Raw genomic sequence first — 15,710 nt, 5'->3', positions numbered from 1 at the left:
TGAACATGTTTGGAACGAACCAATAATCTTATTGCAATGATATTTCCACCAAAGTGCATGCCGTAGTTAATTTATTCGTTGATCTGGAGACAATTTAGTGCCCATTAATAAACTAAATAACATACAATGGAGTAAAATTACAGAAATGATATCGTATTATACAGTAATTTCGCCGTGCAAGTTCAATAGTATAATAATAATAATAATAATAATAATAATAATAATAATAATAATAATAATAATAATAATAATAATAATAATAATAATAATAATAATAATAAAACATTTTCATCGGTCGTGCGCGGAAAGTGAGAATTAAATCAATCACATGTGAAGTCAATGTAAGAAGAAAAGCCTAAACTGAATAAGACATTGAAGCGGGTCACAAGCTGGGAATAAGAATAGTGCACGGTGTAAATAAAGGACGACACCGAAAGAGAAATCCAGAAACAGCAGGTAAAAGGAGAAAAAAGAGTAGACATTGTTGAAGTGGAAACATAAAATACAAACACGAATAGGGATGAGCACAAGTCGAGCCAAAATTCAATTCAACTCGAGTACAATTTGAGTCGAGTCAAAGGTAATTTTCTTGAATTGAGTTCCGAGCCAAGTCGCTGTTTTCGAGGTCTAGTTTCGAGTTGAGTTGAGTTTGATAATGGCTCTCTCGCTCGTTCAGCTCGTTTTAACTCGTTTTGAAATATTGGCCTGATCAGACTGGAAAGCAAAAGCCATGAGAAATGTAAGCAATAATGTGGAATACTTTTAGTGTTGCTCACGACAGAGGTGCGTCTCATCCCGTAATTTTAGTGCATCTCGTGGGGCAATTTTAGTGTATCTCGTCTCGTCTAGATAACGAGAAGACAAGAGTTTATTATTATTATTATTATTATTATTATTACGAGACAGCCTCAAATGTCGTAATCACCAATATAAGTATATAATGTAGTTCTTAAAATCAAGGCTGAGATCTGCACGGTCGAATTCTTGAGCCCAAGCAGAAGACCAACTCGGGTAGTGATATCAACCGGCTCGGCTCGTATCAACTGAGCGAACAGCTCGAGTCGGCTCGGTTGGAATGAGCCGATGACCCGAGCCGGCTTAGTTGGAACAAGCCATCGACTCAGCTCAATTGAGCCGATGGCTCGAGCTTTCTCGGTTGGGATGGGTCACCTACTCGGCTCATGTGAACCGGTTTGAGCCAGCTAAGTTGAAACTAGTTCATCAGCACGTTTCGACTCAGCTCAACTAAGCCGATGGCTCAAATCGGCTCGGTGTGGTGAGCTGTTGGCTCGGCTCACTTCTCGATTCGGTTCGATATTGAATGAGCTGTAAGCCGAGCCGCTCGAGCCGTTGAGAAGCCCAAACCCGGTCCCAGCTATTTTGAATATGTTTGGATGAAGCCTATAACTTTTAACAATTTTTTGCTCGAACCCGAATACTTGCCCCTTCGGAACTCAAACCCAGAACGTGACCGATGTCCTTGCCTCCTGAAGACTTCCAGACAACCGAGATCGACAGTCAATTAGCTTTTACTATTCAGATACAAACCGTATATCTTTTAAAGATTATACATGGAGTTGATATTATAATAATAATAATAATAATAATAATAATAATAATAATAATAATAATAATAATAATAGTTTTAAACTTGCCCTGAAATTTGGCAAAACTTACTTAAAAGTAGAGATTTCGGGGAAAGGGTTCCGTACCTTCAAGACACACCTCTGCAACTACCAACATTTTAAACTAGAACCTTTTATTGAAGTTTCATGTAGAAAGTATTCTACTGTATGTTTTGAGGAAAATAACTGTAATAAATATAACTGAATATCATGCGACAGTAAGGCATATAATAAACTAATTTTTAGAATATGCAGAGGTAAATATAAAAGCTTTGCTACAAAAATACCTACACAGAGCATAATTCAATGAGCTCTGAAATACAATGTAATGAAATAGCCTATGAGATTCAGTCTACAGAGCAATTGTTACTTAAAGAATGGACATACACTATTTCGAGAATCGAGACAAGACGGGAAATGTTTACGATACTTTTCGTCTCGTCTCGATTCTCATCTCCAAAGAGAGACGAAAATTTTGATTTAGCCCTGACCCGTCTCGAATGTAAAATGTTAATTCTCATGTTATTTTATTTGTTTTAGAAACGAGATGAGAAACTCCTCTTCTCATGAGCAACATTAAACCAAACCGAAATATTCTTTCCAAATGTCACGTTTCTCCTTGTAATGGTATGACCTAAGCGATAATTTAGCTTCTAGCTTTTAATCTTCTACGAGATAATAATAATAATTATTATTACTATTATTATTCCTGAAGATTTGATAGTTCAAGTATTGAAACATCCGAGTATTCAAATATCTGAATATAATAAAACGTATGTTGTCGCTGATCAATCGCCATCAAAAATTCTAAAGTAAGAAAAAAAAATTGCAACGTGCATTCGCAGAAGCACCTTGACCACTGAACCGCGATCGCTACGCGGTAAACGATCCGTCTTTAGTCTGGTTACGTTAGGTTTCTTTGTCTCCGCTTGCAAACTTGTATGTTATATTTTTCGATTCAAAATGTCTTTCGTATTTCTTTTATGAAGTCGGCAAAGTTTATATTAATAACTTGAGTTTTTCTTAAACCACTGGTTCACAAGTTCGTTCTTTCTCCACATGAAACTACAAATATGACAGATTGAATTCTCATTTCTTTCAAAGCAGTCGCCATTACCTGGTCAAAGACTTATTTCCGCCACGATTCATATTAACCAAAATAAATTCATTTTTCGGAAGCGGAACTTTCACTTTCCGGATTTCGCAAAATTATGGAATTCAGTTATACTCCGGAATTCAGAAGAATTTCGGAACTCGGAAAGAATCCGGAATTTAGAAAATTCCGGAATTGAGAAAAACTCCGACTTTCAAAAAAATACGGATTTTCCGAATTCCGGAATGTTAACGAAATCAGAAATTTATAAATTCCGGATTTTTCCGAATTCCGAAATTATTACAAAATTGGAATTTTCCGAATTCCGGAATTTGTCCGGCTTTACTTTCGCGAGTCCGAAAACTAATAATTCCGGAACGGCTATCCCTAGTTTATACACAACCTTTCAGAACACTAAGCTAGTAGCTGTCTACAAACAAACAAGTAATGCAAAGCATGTTGTATACTGCAATACGTCATGTATTAAAATCCGACACCATGACCCTTTTATTACATTATATGCAGAGCATGTAGGTCTAAATACCTCATGTAGGTTTTACTCTTCCAGCAAAGAAGAAACATGTGATCATAGTATACAACCCACAGAAGTGATAGCTGGCAATACAGTGGTCGTAATCCCTAACGACACAGGAAGTGAGCGTTGCCATCGCCGCTGGTCTAGAGGCTAGCACGTGAGCCTTGGGTGTATGGAGTCTCGGGTTCGAATCTCGGCGGGAGAGCATCTATCATTTTTAACTGTTCTCGATGTTTCTGTGTTCGTGTCCCTGTCGTTATAAGTTATTAGAAAAAGCAAGTTAAACGAGTGAAGCAAGTAAAATTAGCAATAAGTAAGTTACTGAAACGCGTTCGGTGAGTCAGTTAAAAAAATAGTGGACAAAGCACTGGCTTTTCGCGCCGTCCATGCGAGTTCGAATCAATCTCGGCTTGATATTTTATCCATTTGAGAGAAAGTATTGTTTCTTTTCGCTACAGGATGGATTTTCTCTTTGGTTTCATGTCAAACATGCTCACGTAATGAAAAGACGCTGTAGATAATAATAATAATAATAATAATAATAATAATAATAATAATAATAATAATAATAATAATATGAAATATTAGTAGCTAACTCGTGTGTGTATTTCGACAACGTAATTTTATATTATTGTGTGGAAGTAAGTAAGGCTGGCTGGCGCCCGCCTCCCTAATTTTTTCGATGCGCCTTATGGGTCCACATTGTCCAACGTTGGTCCCATCCCAGTATCACCTCCTGTTTTCTCGATATAAGCTATCGACATTTTGCCTAAAGAGGGCTCTGCCGTGGCCCCATGAGTACCCATGACAATGACTCTTCGTTCCTTTTGCATTGAAATCGCTTACTTTTCTGAGTACTATGAGTGCATACTGTCCAACGTTGGTCCCATCGCTCTACAGTTTCCCGTTCTCTCGATATAAATTGCTAATATTTTGTTTGTAAGGAAGATATGGCGTTACAATCATTACGTTTGAAGAAGAACTGAGGAAGATATTGCCTTGCCACAAACAACACCTATTATTATTATTATTATTATTATTATTATTATTATTATTATTATTATTATTATTATTATTGTTGTTGTTGTTTTACTTACCAGTAATGTTGCCTACCTTTATTTGCAATGCAATGTGTTACTAAAAAGCAAATCAAACAACACTCCTCGCCATTCAGGCTCCCGAACTCGAAATATACGATTTACAGTTCTCTGTGTTAGAGGAATGCACATTTATTATATTATTCTTTCAAATAACACGTTACACAAGTTACTTCACTTTCAATGTGTAATTTCATATCATCAGTAACAATCATCTTGTTCCAATAGGAAGATAACCCCCTCCTGCAAAAAAAAAGAAAAAAGAAAAAAACTGACCGTAGCGAAAGGGCGTGAACCTTCTTTAGGCGATTAATCGGGTCCAATATTTCAATAAGTTTCTGCACACAAATATTTCAGTAAAAGAGGAAAATTTATTCAAACTTTCTGAATACCTATTTATGGGCGAAATTTGATTCCCTTGGAACTTTTTAAGAGTTTGAAGGGCCACCATTTTGAACATTTTCATCTGATTATTCTGGTTAACGAACTCATCACGATATTTCAACAATTAATGTTTGTGCCAAGTTTCGTCTCAATCCGCTGAAAATTAGGGTGGTTATGGCATTCACAAATAGTGTTATATATATACAAATACATAGATAAATAGACACACAGAGGGAGAGAGAAAAAGTTTTTTTCTCCCTTCTCGCACCTGTGGTGCGTCAGAGCTAAACCCTTTGCAAAACGTATTGACGAGCCTAACCTAAACACAAGCCTCTTACTTGCTAACGTAGAAACGTGGTCGGGAGGTGTAAGGCATGTAGAAATTGTATTTTTAGTAACCATGAGTATGGTCGACTTCCATGTTTTTCCTTTTACTTTTTGCAGCTACTTCGGAACGTTCAATTTTTATTCTTTACTAATTGCAAATGGCGTTAGATTCAAAATATGAGGAATTTTGGTGGCATTTGTTCGGGTATTCTTCTCTTTCGAAATGAAGACAAGAACAAAAGCAATACGTAAAGACAAAAAGTATTATCAGTACTAAACATTACCAATAATAATTGCTACGAAAAAGTAAATACGACCTCTTTTACCATCTCTCATGAGTTGTATGTATTATTAACAAATTTTTTTTAAAAATGTCCTTGCCAAGGATTCGAACTTGCGTCCTTTGCATTTGTAAGCCAGTACCTTAACCACTGCACCAAGATCATGGCATGGTGACCGTTTAGTTGTCGGCGTATTTGTTGTATATGTGTTTTATGTTCCCACTTCGACAATTTTTACTCTTTTTTTGTAAGTTTAACAGCTGTTTCTGGCTTTCTCTTTCGGTGTCGTCTTTTATTTACACAATGCACTATTCGTATTCACAGCTTGTGCCCCTCTGCAATGTCTTATTCAGATTAAGCTTTTCATTTTGCCCCTCAGTAAACATTTGATTGATTTAATTCTCATACTCTCCACGGATGGAGCGCAGGAATGCCAGACTCGAAAAATAGGTGTACATTTACTTTCCTGACAGATCATACATAGGTCAGCATCTATGTGGTATACGTATGATACACACTGTACACCACTAGGATAACCAATACCTTTGAATGGGGGAGGAGATGAAGTTGTTATAACATTGGAATCTTATGATAAAAAGTATTTTTTGTTTTAACGGTAATTGGTCTCTGAGGATGAAGGGGATTCTCGACCATGTTCACACCTCCTTTGGCTACACCACTGCTGTACATCAACTGAAATTATACATTCCCGCATTTTGTGTTAATTGTGCACATAATCAATGTTCTGTGATACATATAGATCTTTCTTTAGTAATTGTTCTTTTTTTGTAACAGTTTTTTAATAATATGCCTGTTGTTAATAGCTATTCATGTGTTTAGTTTGTTTCGATGGTATTACTGTATATGTGTGTTTAATATGATCAAATAAGCCCGGGAACACATAGGGGGGTGCTCACGCACCCCACTCGGTGTTTAAACAGTGTGGAAATAAGGAATATGCCACTGACGGTGCTACCCTCTTGTGTATTCCTAGTTTATCATCTGACTGCAGCAGAGAGGGGTGCGCCGTTCCATTGCACAGACAAAGTTTAGTCAGAAGTCGGAAAAAGTGTGTTATTTTGATGTTTGGGGTGTTGTGGCACCCCGCCTGTGTGTTCACGTATTTTTTGATACGTCACTTTCATTAGAGATAAGACATTGAGTGTAGGTTGGCTTTACAATCATGTGGACTTGCAAGGCTTCATCCTCGAAGGTTCCAGACGACGCACAGATTCGAAAGTGGCTTGAAGAAGAGGAGGTAGGTGATCAAGATACTGAAAAAAACGTGCAGCAAGCCAATTTGCGCTGAACACAAGAAGTTTGTTTGTGGCAACTGTGTGTAATCAAAACTGAGGTGTACTTCAAGAAATTATTCATTAAATGCTTCTTAAGAAAGGTGAAAATGTGTTTCTTTCAAAAATTAAAAAAAAATCTACAAGAGATCCACATATACTTATGGGGTGCTAGAGCACCCCACTATGTAAGCACGTGTGTAAAATTTCCCTATGTGTTCCCGGGTAAAGAATGAATAGAAAGAAATTAATCCTCATCACTGTTTCCGTCCAACATTGGAACAATTTCGGTTTTCGTGAACAGAACTGTTGGCTGCTGTTCTCACGTTGCTGCTATTTTGTATTATTTATCATATGCGAGGTACTTATCGAAAATCATTCGACCCGAACGAAAGAAGTTCCACATTCTGACTGTTTGTATTTCTAATAAGTTATATTGGTTTATCACACACAATATTTTCTAGACCGATACTTCGGTCAGAATCATAGTGTTTTCTCCAAAGTAGGGTCACGATGGCTTAGTGATAGAGCGCTTACTTCTGGTGCGAGATGGACCTCGTTCGATCCCAGGTTATAAAAGTTCGTGGTGGATACCATCGTACCAGTGAGTCTTCTCGGGATTATCTGTTTTCACTTACATTCTCATTTCACGAATTATTTTCCAACAATTAGCTTCCATCTATTACCTGTCTGTATTATTGGATCGGATTTGTGTTTAGCATTCCTTCGGTAGCAAAGTTATATGAGTCATGGAGCTACGAATTAACGTGAGATTCAAACCGCTTGCGTTCCTGCCGGGAATCGGAGCCACGTCTCCTATGCCAAAGTCCCGTATGCTACCCACATAGCCGTGAGTGATTTCTCTGTCTTCATTAGCCTAGAAGGCATAATATTTAAACGTTTTGGATTTCATATAATTTCAGTTCTTCCTCGATAGTCAATTCTGTACTGAGACAAAGTAGATCAGTCAAATATACTTATCTTTCCTTTTTCGAATTCTAACAAGGTTCTTGTAACTTGTACCACGTTCTAAGACTTTTGTTAGTTGAAACATCGTCTTTAGTTTAATTAGTTTAATCGTATGTCATTATACTCAACGTTTAATAAAATATCCCAGGATTTCTTCAATTTCTTTGGGGTGACCCTTGCCCCCGCCCTGTACCACATCGAGTTGTGTATTAATGGAAACTACGGCTAAAAATAATAAACATTCCCTTTCCCCCAACTTCGATCCGATATTTTGTTCTCGAGTTATGTTTTTTTTTTTTTTTTTTTTGCATCTTCCGACATATTTTTGGCTGGTCATAGTACCGAAAGGAAGTATTTGTACACCCAGGTTGGTCTATACTTTTTGTCTTATCTTGGTCAGGAATCTGCTCCCAAACGTTGTCAGTGTTGTTTTAAAACACTGTATATTTCTATCCTGTTTCTGATTAGCTCCTGTCTGCTAAGCACCTTCCAGTTTTCCCAAAACAAACTAAAAGTGAACTACATCTACTTCATCGTCCCCCTCCCCTATGCTTTCTTGTTTTATAGTACTTATTAAATATTTATATTGTAGTTGACAGAAATTGAAATATTGATTAAAATATCTGGTTAAAATGCTAGTAGAGGAATTCTCTCTTTAGTGCAGAAATTCGCTTCTTGTATCTTACCGCCATTTTAGGCGAGAAGGGATTAGGCAAAATGTGAATTCCCATCTCACCTATAATAGCTTACATTCTTCTCTTGGAGATATCAGTGACTGATAAATCGTTAGGCGAGATGGAATGGAATCTCCTTTTTTATGGAAGATATTTTTCCTTCTCTGATAACTTACCACAAGGATGCTGGTGACCAAAACGCCATCCATTTTCCCACCACCCTAATTTCAAGACAGTGGAAGTACGAACAAATTCCCTGAGGCAAATTTGTCAAAACAACTGTTGCATGCATACCCACTTAGTGGCTTGATGAGTCAAATAGTAATACACTAAAACAAGTTTCAATGCTTATATTCATAATTACTTTGATTTTGTCTTTAAAATAAGTTTATATTTAATTTGTTCATAGAATTACATTGTGATTTATCTTAAACATAATATTGTGTCATTTTCTTTTCTAACAGTACCTTTGTGGAAGCTTCCTATTCGGATAGTTCTGAAGATTCTCCTGGACCATAAGACTGTGTTGAGGCCACAAATATATCAGAATATACTACTGTGAAAGTTTCCTGTGAAACTGTCACCAATGACGAAACGCGTGATGATGTAATTAGAGTTCCTCAAACACACAATAAAAAGCGAACATATGAACAAAGATCAATAGTAAAGTATCTTAAAAATAGCCGGCCTTGGACACCAGAACATGAAGAACAGATTGCGAAAAGGATTGCAACATGATAGTAACAGATCTACTCCCAATTTCATTTATTGAAGGGAAAGGGTTTCGGGAGTTAATGTCCTTTCTTGAACCAAATTATAGCGTACCGTCTAGGCGGACACTATGGAGACGCTTGCAGCTTTTTTATTCTGAACTGAAAGAGCAAGTACAACAGAGGCTAAAGCAGAAGTAGTTGCTTTAACGACAGATATATGGACGTCTCGAGCAACAGATTCTTACATTACAGTGACATGCCATGCTCTGTATAGAAACCTCTGTACAGAAGATTTTGTTCTCAAGACAACTGAACTAGAAGAACGACATACAGCTGAAAATGTAGCTAATGCTATTAAACTGTGTATGGAGGAATGGTGCATCAAAGACAAAGTAGTTGCATTAGTTCACGACAATGCATCGAATATGATTAATGCTGGACGTTTGTTGCCGGTTTACAATGTATCATGTTTGGCACATACATTGCCGCGATCCATACTGACCAGTTTAGAGAAAAGCGAGGTAACAAATATAATTTCAATCTGTAGCAAAGTGGTAGGGCACTTCAAACATAGCACTTCTGCTTCAGTCGCGCTTGAAAAGAAACAAGAAATTCTGAAGTTACCACAGCATCGCCTTATTCAACATACAAAGACTCGCTGGAACAGTGTATATTCCATGATCGAACGGTTGCTGGAACAAAGAGAAGCAATAATTGCAGTGTTCTCTGATAGAAATGTCACTAAACCAATGGATGCAAGAAATTTACAATTAACTGAAGACAACTGGCAAATCATGGAAGATATCGTTCCAGTACTGAAGCCACTGCAAATGGCTACAACAGTTATGTGTGATCAAAAGTGTTCCATTTCTTTTGCTTTACTATTAGGCTATGGTCTTATTTCTAACCACCTGAAGGAATGTCCTTCAGATTCTGAAATTGTTAAGAACTTGAAATCTTCAATATCAGTCGACTTAGGAAAGCGTCTTCAGCTCGATGCATTATGCGATTCTGAATCATCAGATTTTTTGTCAAATAGTGTTCTGAAATGTTACCTATTAGCAACATTCTTGGACCCAAAGTACAAATTATTACCATTTCTGAATTTTAAAATACAAACAAATATCCATAGATTGGTTCATGATATGCTCGTAGAATCTGAAGGATCAGAAGACGATTTATCACAGCAATCGTCCGGTGGGTCATCAGCATTAGACTATTTGCTTGGAATATTTCCATCGTGTTCAAAAAGTCCTAATGTAACAGATGAGCTTACTCTTTATAAATCAGATCAGTGTCTTTCGCAAAGTGGCAACAGCCTTGAATGGTGGAAACTTAACGAACATTTTCTTAAAAAATTAGCATGTCTTGCTAAGAAATTCATGGTGATTCCAGCAACTTCAGTCGAATCTGAACGAGTATTTTCACTTGCTGGTAATATCGTTACTGCCAGTAGATCTAGACTTCTCCCTGAAAATGCAGAGATGTTAATATTTTTGAACAGAAATCTAAAAAAATTCGCTTGCAAACTGCAATAGGTTGGCACAAGTTGCACTGGTGAATTAAATTTAAATTAAAAAAACTCTATAAACGCTTAAAATGCAATATGCAAATACGATTTCACAATCTAACTCAACTCGTAAAATTTATGTTTAGTGAAAGTTTGATAGTTTTTCTTAAGCTATATCAATCAATACCATTTTAAGTTTCCTTTCGGCATATTTTCTTACGTTTCTTTTCTTGTTTTGAATTGATAGAATTCACTAGTGTTTATCTAATAAAAGTCGTTGTCCTTAGGGTTTATTTTATGTAGGTTTAGTTACTGGCGTAAGTAAAGTATTCAATTTTAGGTGAATGAATATAATTATTTGATATCTTTCTTTAGTTTTAGATAACATTCTATTATTTTCCAATTGAATGTTACTCAACTTTTTGAACTTGCTTCATTAAAAAAACTACAACTGTCCGTTAACTTATAACTTTCGCAAAATATGGAAATTTGAAGCATGTAGTTTGATTGATGCTACTTAAGCAGTGTCGCAGACCGAGAAATTTCGTCGATTTCTGCATTGAATTTTAAGTTTACATGGGACAAAATATGTATAAAATACAGAATGAATACGGTAATTTTCATAAAGTACAAATTAAACCCATAATAATAATATCCATCCATAACGTATTCTTATTTCAATTAACTGTTGCTAACGCTTTCAATATCAATGAATCAATGCATATACATGCAGTTTGTATTTCTTTTTGTTTGACTAGTATTGGTGGATGGCAAATGTTTCACCTGCAGATATTAATATAAGTTTAGGGAGCTTATATCTCAAACTTTGGTTTAAGCTCAGGGTGAAAACTGCAGCACCTTTTTTTTTCGCTGCGTAAGTAAACAGAAGTGTAGTCCTTGGTTCTATTGATGTATGTGATGCATGTGAAATATTTGCATAGGGCTTTGTTATTTCGCCGCATATACGGTACGTTAGTGGATGATGAAGTAAGATAAGAGTAATATTAGTAATGTTACATTGTTATTGAAACTTGTAATAGAGGAGAGGCGCTTTTGCTATTTTTGATCTAATGTCGTTAAGAAGAATAAAGGTATGATATATCCATGAATCTGTGAGATGTATTTCAGTTTTCTCTTTTGGTGAATTTTGGCAAGTTTATGTAATTTATACATTATTTTAAATAATGACATTCCCAGGCTTGTGATCATAAATTTGCATGCAAACAAAAACATTTGTGTATATATAAAGAAGCAGTTCTTGTTTTCATTATGAGTGCATTTTTAGGACAAAAGCTCAGTTGTCTAAAAATGACATCCAGAGCTTCATATTGTATCTTCGTGAGTGACTGTAAAATTTATTAAGAAATTGGTTGCTGGACACTACCTGTGTATAATTATCAATTTCTTGTAGTGTATTTTAGTCTGTGTGAAGTATTTGTGAAAATAAAATAACTAATTACATAGCACAGCATTAATATTTAGAAAGAAACTTTTTCATAAAATGAAATAACAACTTCATTTCTTTGTAACGAAGAAACTTGATGTATTTCGAGTTCTAGAAACTTGATGTATTTGGAGTTCACAAATTTTGACTATGTCAACGCGTGTTCTATCTTGCTTTGATTCTAGATGTAGAAAGTTTGAATTGAAGTATATATCTATTACGTATGTATCTTCCTAATAAACTTCTAAAGTGTACCAACAGTATATATAAACATTTAAAAACAAAATAATACAACTCTTGTATCTTTCAACACAAAACTCCACAATTTGCAGACAAATAAAACCGGTTTTGAAGCTTCTAAATAGTTTTGTAATTTATTTCGTACCTTCTTTCTACTTGTTTAAGAGCATGTAGGTTAACACGTTGACTGCCAAGCGTAATTTCGGATTATGGGTGGGCTCAGGCCAAACGTTCATTTTTTTTACTTTTTAACTTTTGTGACATTTTAAATTTGATTTTTCAGTTTTTAATGGTTTCAGTGTTGTTTTTGATTTTTTGAGATTTTTTTCAGCCGTGTATACTTTAGTATACACATGGCCTGGGACGGTTCATAGTTCTTTCCAAGCCACGTGTATACTAAAGTATACAGGGATAATATATTGTTTCGTTCACTCTTATTCAACGTTTTTATTGTGTCTTTAGCATGATACAATGTATAATATAGTTTTCATGGGTAGGTTGGTTTTTATACTATCTTTTTATTGCTGGCATAATATATTGTTGAAAGGAATATTAATTTTGTTTCCAACAGTAATTCAATAATGATTTTTGTGTCACTTGCTACAGCCCCAGAAAACGTATCATGCAAGGCTATTTGATTACATATATATCCATTGAAGACTTCCCTATATTGTAGTCGACAATGTATTGAGCTTTTGCTTTACCTTCACCTCTCCTGTTTGTTTGGATGCAGACAGTTGTGCAGTGCTTTGTTGAAGGCATCAATACTTCCCTCATGTCTTTCCACTTGCTCATTTTGACACCTTCGCCTATTATTCCAGAGAAATCTCTTAGTATAAAAGATTTTAGAGAAGAAGTTATCCTGTCGTTGGCAACCCCAAGCAACCAACCCCAACCTCAAGAAACAACCCCAACGGCGAGAAAGGAGAACTCTCACTATTTGGTTGACAGAAAGTTCTGAGAAAAATCCAAAAAGGGGCGATATGTTTTGTGTTTTAAAAGTATGGAAGAAGTGGTCAGCTAATAAATGGCAAACTGAAACGTGCTCCTCAAGTTGTGACCTATTGTGACATCCGCCCTAAAAGTCCTAAGAAAATTATGTACTGAATTCAAAACTTGATCCCTCTTCCCCAGGAAACAAATTCCATAAACTGACAGCAAAATAAAAGACACTCAGGTCACATGTGATATCTCTCCTAAGGGCAAAGTAGGAGGGTCAATAGTTAAGAACACATATGACAAAGAAGGAAACCTAGTGTGTGTATACTTAAGTATACACGTGGCCTGTACTTACCTACGCCGTGTGTATACTTAAGTATACACGTGGCAGTGAACGTGTTAAGAGACAATATGAGCAGCAAATTTAAACGCATACAGAAATATGAAGGTACTAGCAAATGGCTCCACGACACCACGTATGGAGGATATCTTAGCGAACCATTCTGACTTTTTTAATCCCTTCTACGTAGCTAAAATCAAAGAACGCTGAAATGCGTATTTGTTTATTTTAAATGAGAGGTTCAAATTACATGTGTGTAACCTTAAAAGTTTACCTCACATTTAGCGAAACTCACCGTATTTTTTATTTTATTTTATTTATTTATTTATTTATTTATTTATTTATTTATTGGTGAGGTTTAACTGGATTGTTGACGGAACTTGCACAATACAATATTTTAAGTTTTGTTTGCAAATAAACCTACATCTGTTTTATTTTCTGGTTATAATCACCATAATTTGCATCGTTGGTTTCTTGAGCAATGAAGAATACGTATTTTCCATTGAACTGATGTTCAACGTAGTAGGACTTTGCTAGTAGTAGCTTGTAATTCCCATCTAAGCGCTTCACATCTTTTGGACTTAACAGTACAAATTCTAAAGACTGCGTTTCGTTCAGTTTGACGAGCTGTCGTGATTATCTAGTCAAGTTTTCAGCTTTTACTAGAAACTCTAAACGATTGGGTTCATTTATCTTGACAAGCAATTCGTAAGGGTGGAATAGAGTTCGATCCCAAGACCTTTGGCATGCAGTACAACTGCGTTTACCACTCGATCATCTGTTTTATGTGATAAGCAGCCTCTTATTAGGCTTTTATATTTGAAACATCAACTTGGTCCAAATTTGATTACCCGTAGTTTGCTAATGGTATATTTCCACAAGGCGAGTATAGGCTCCTTCTAAAGGTCTTACTAAATACTATTGAAAAATATAATAACAATTCAAACATCGTGTTTTTTTTTAAAAAAAATAAACAAGTAAATTTTTGCATATTTCCATACTTTTCCCGTTGACGATAATGTTTACCACAAATTCAATTTTTGCGCCTCTATTTGCCCATTACTAAAAGTAATATATCAGAATTCGCGACGACAAGAGATTTTGATCTGAATAATAACATGAATTCCCTGCTTTTAATCGACATTTAGTTCATTCGTGAATATGGTTTTCGTCTGTTAATATTGATCCCAGACATTTGAAAGTATTCACTTTATCAAAAGTATTATTCCATATTTTTACGCATCCATAAGTTGCAGTATAACGATCCTGACGAAATTTCATGTATTTAGTTTTCTCTGCATTTACTTCTAAACCTATGACCCTGTAAGCGTTTAATAAGACTTCTGCATTTCCTTCTACTGTTTTCCTATCATCCCCTTTTAAATTTACATCATCATACGCAATAACCTGGTGAATCCCATTTAACTCTAGGCCCTGGTTGCTATCTTGCAAAGTTGAATAATAATGGCGACAACGCATCTCCTTGTTTCAGGCCATTCTCGACGTGAAAGCTCTTGGATATAAATTTTCCTACCCGGACTTTACTTTGTTATTCATTTAAACATATCTTAATTAATCTAATTATCTTCTTCGGTATTTCAAATTATGTAAGAATGTCGTACAATGCTTCTCTTCTAACCGGGTCGTAAGCCTTTCTAAAATCAATATAGAGATGATGAACCGGAATATTTACAGTGAGCTTATGTCCGGTTAACTTTTGTCCGCTTTCGCATTAATATAGGTGAACTTATGTTCGGTGAAGTTTGTCCGCGACCCGCCACTACATGCAAGAAGAACATAAGGGTGGAAAACTTGCTAACTTAATTTCAATTATCTATATGTTAATGATAAAAGATCACTTTGGAAGAACTGGGAAATAACGAAACAACCACTTCCCCCCCTCAGCTCAGCCGTCCAGATGGTGGTGTGCAACGAAAAAGCGCAAATGTGTCGCCTGGGGCAGAATTCAAGAAATGAGGTCTCCTTAGGAGAAAGCAAACTTTTCTGAATGTACAGCTGCCGACTTACCAGACGAACAACAAACACAGTCCCAAAACTCTAGTATTAGTGAACATCTCATAGGTGACCTTCCCTCCTCTCCCTCCATTTATTCATAAGCTCTGTGAGTGAAATCTCCTCGTAGTGTTGATAGAACAACAGCGAAAGGCAAGAATTCATCCCTCTCCCAGCACTCAACCATGCGTCAGTCCTCGGCAACAAATTTCCAAGAAAAAGCGATGTACTTGC

The 15,710-nt window shown here is 35.9% G+C and overlaps 1 protein-coding gene across 1 annotated transcript in view; it reads left to right on the top strand.

Moving 5' to 3' along the window:
* The window catches only part of LOC145675358 (E3 SUMO-protein ligase ZBED1-like), a 32,248-nt gene extending 21,720 nt beyond the window's left edge, over positions 1–10,528 (top strand). Inside the window, exon 2 of the mRNA XM_081745759.1 lies at positions 9,157–10,528. Coding sequence (XP_081601885.1) covers positions 9,157–10,528 — 1,372 coding nt within the window. The remainder of the gene's footprint in view (positions 1–9,156) is intronic.
* The last annotated feature ends 5,182 nt before the right edge of the window (positions 10,529–15,710 follow it).

The sequence above is a fragment of the Thermobia domestica genome, chromosome 18 (genome assembly GCF_964235325.1).
Source record: "Thermobia domestica chromosome 18, izTheDome1.hap1.1, whole genome shotgun sequence".
Lineage (NCBI taxonomy): Eukaryota > Metazoa > Arthropoda > Insecta > Zygentoma > Lepismatidae > Thermobia > Thermobia domestica.
The sequence above is the reverse complement of the archived record's forward strand: the minus strand, read 5'-3'. Positions and strand labels throughout refer to the sequence as shown.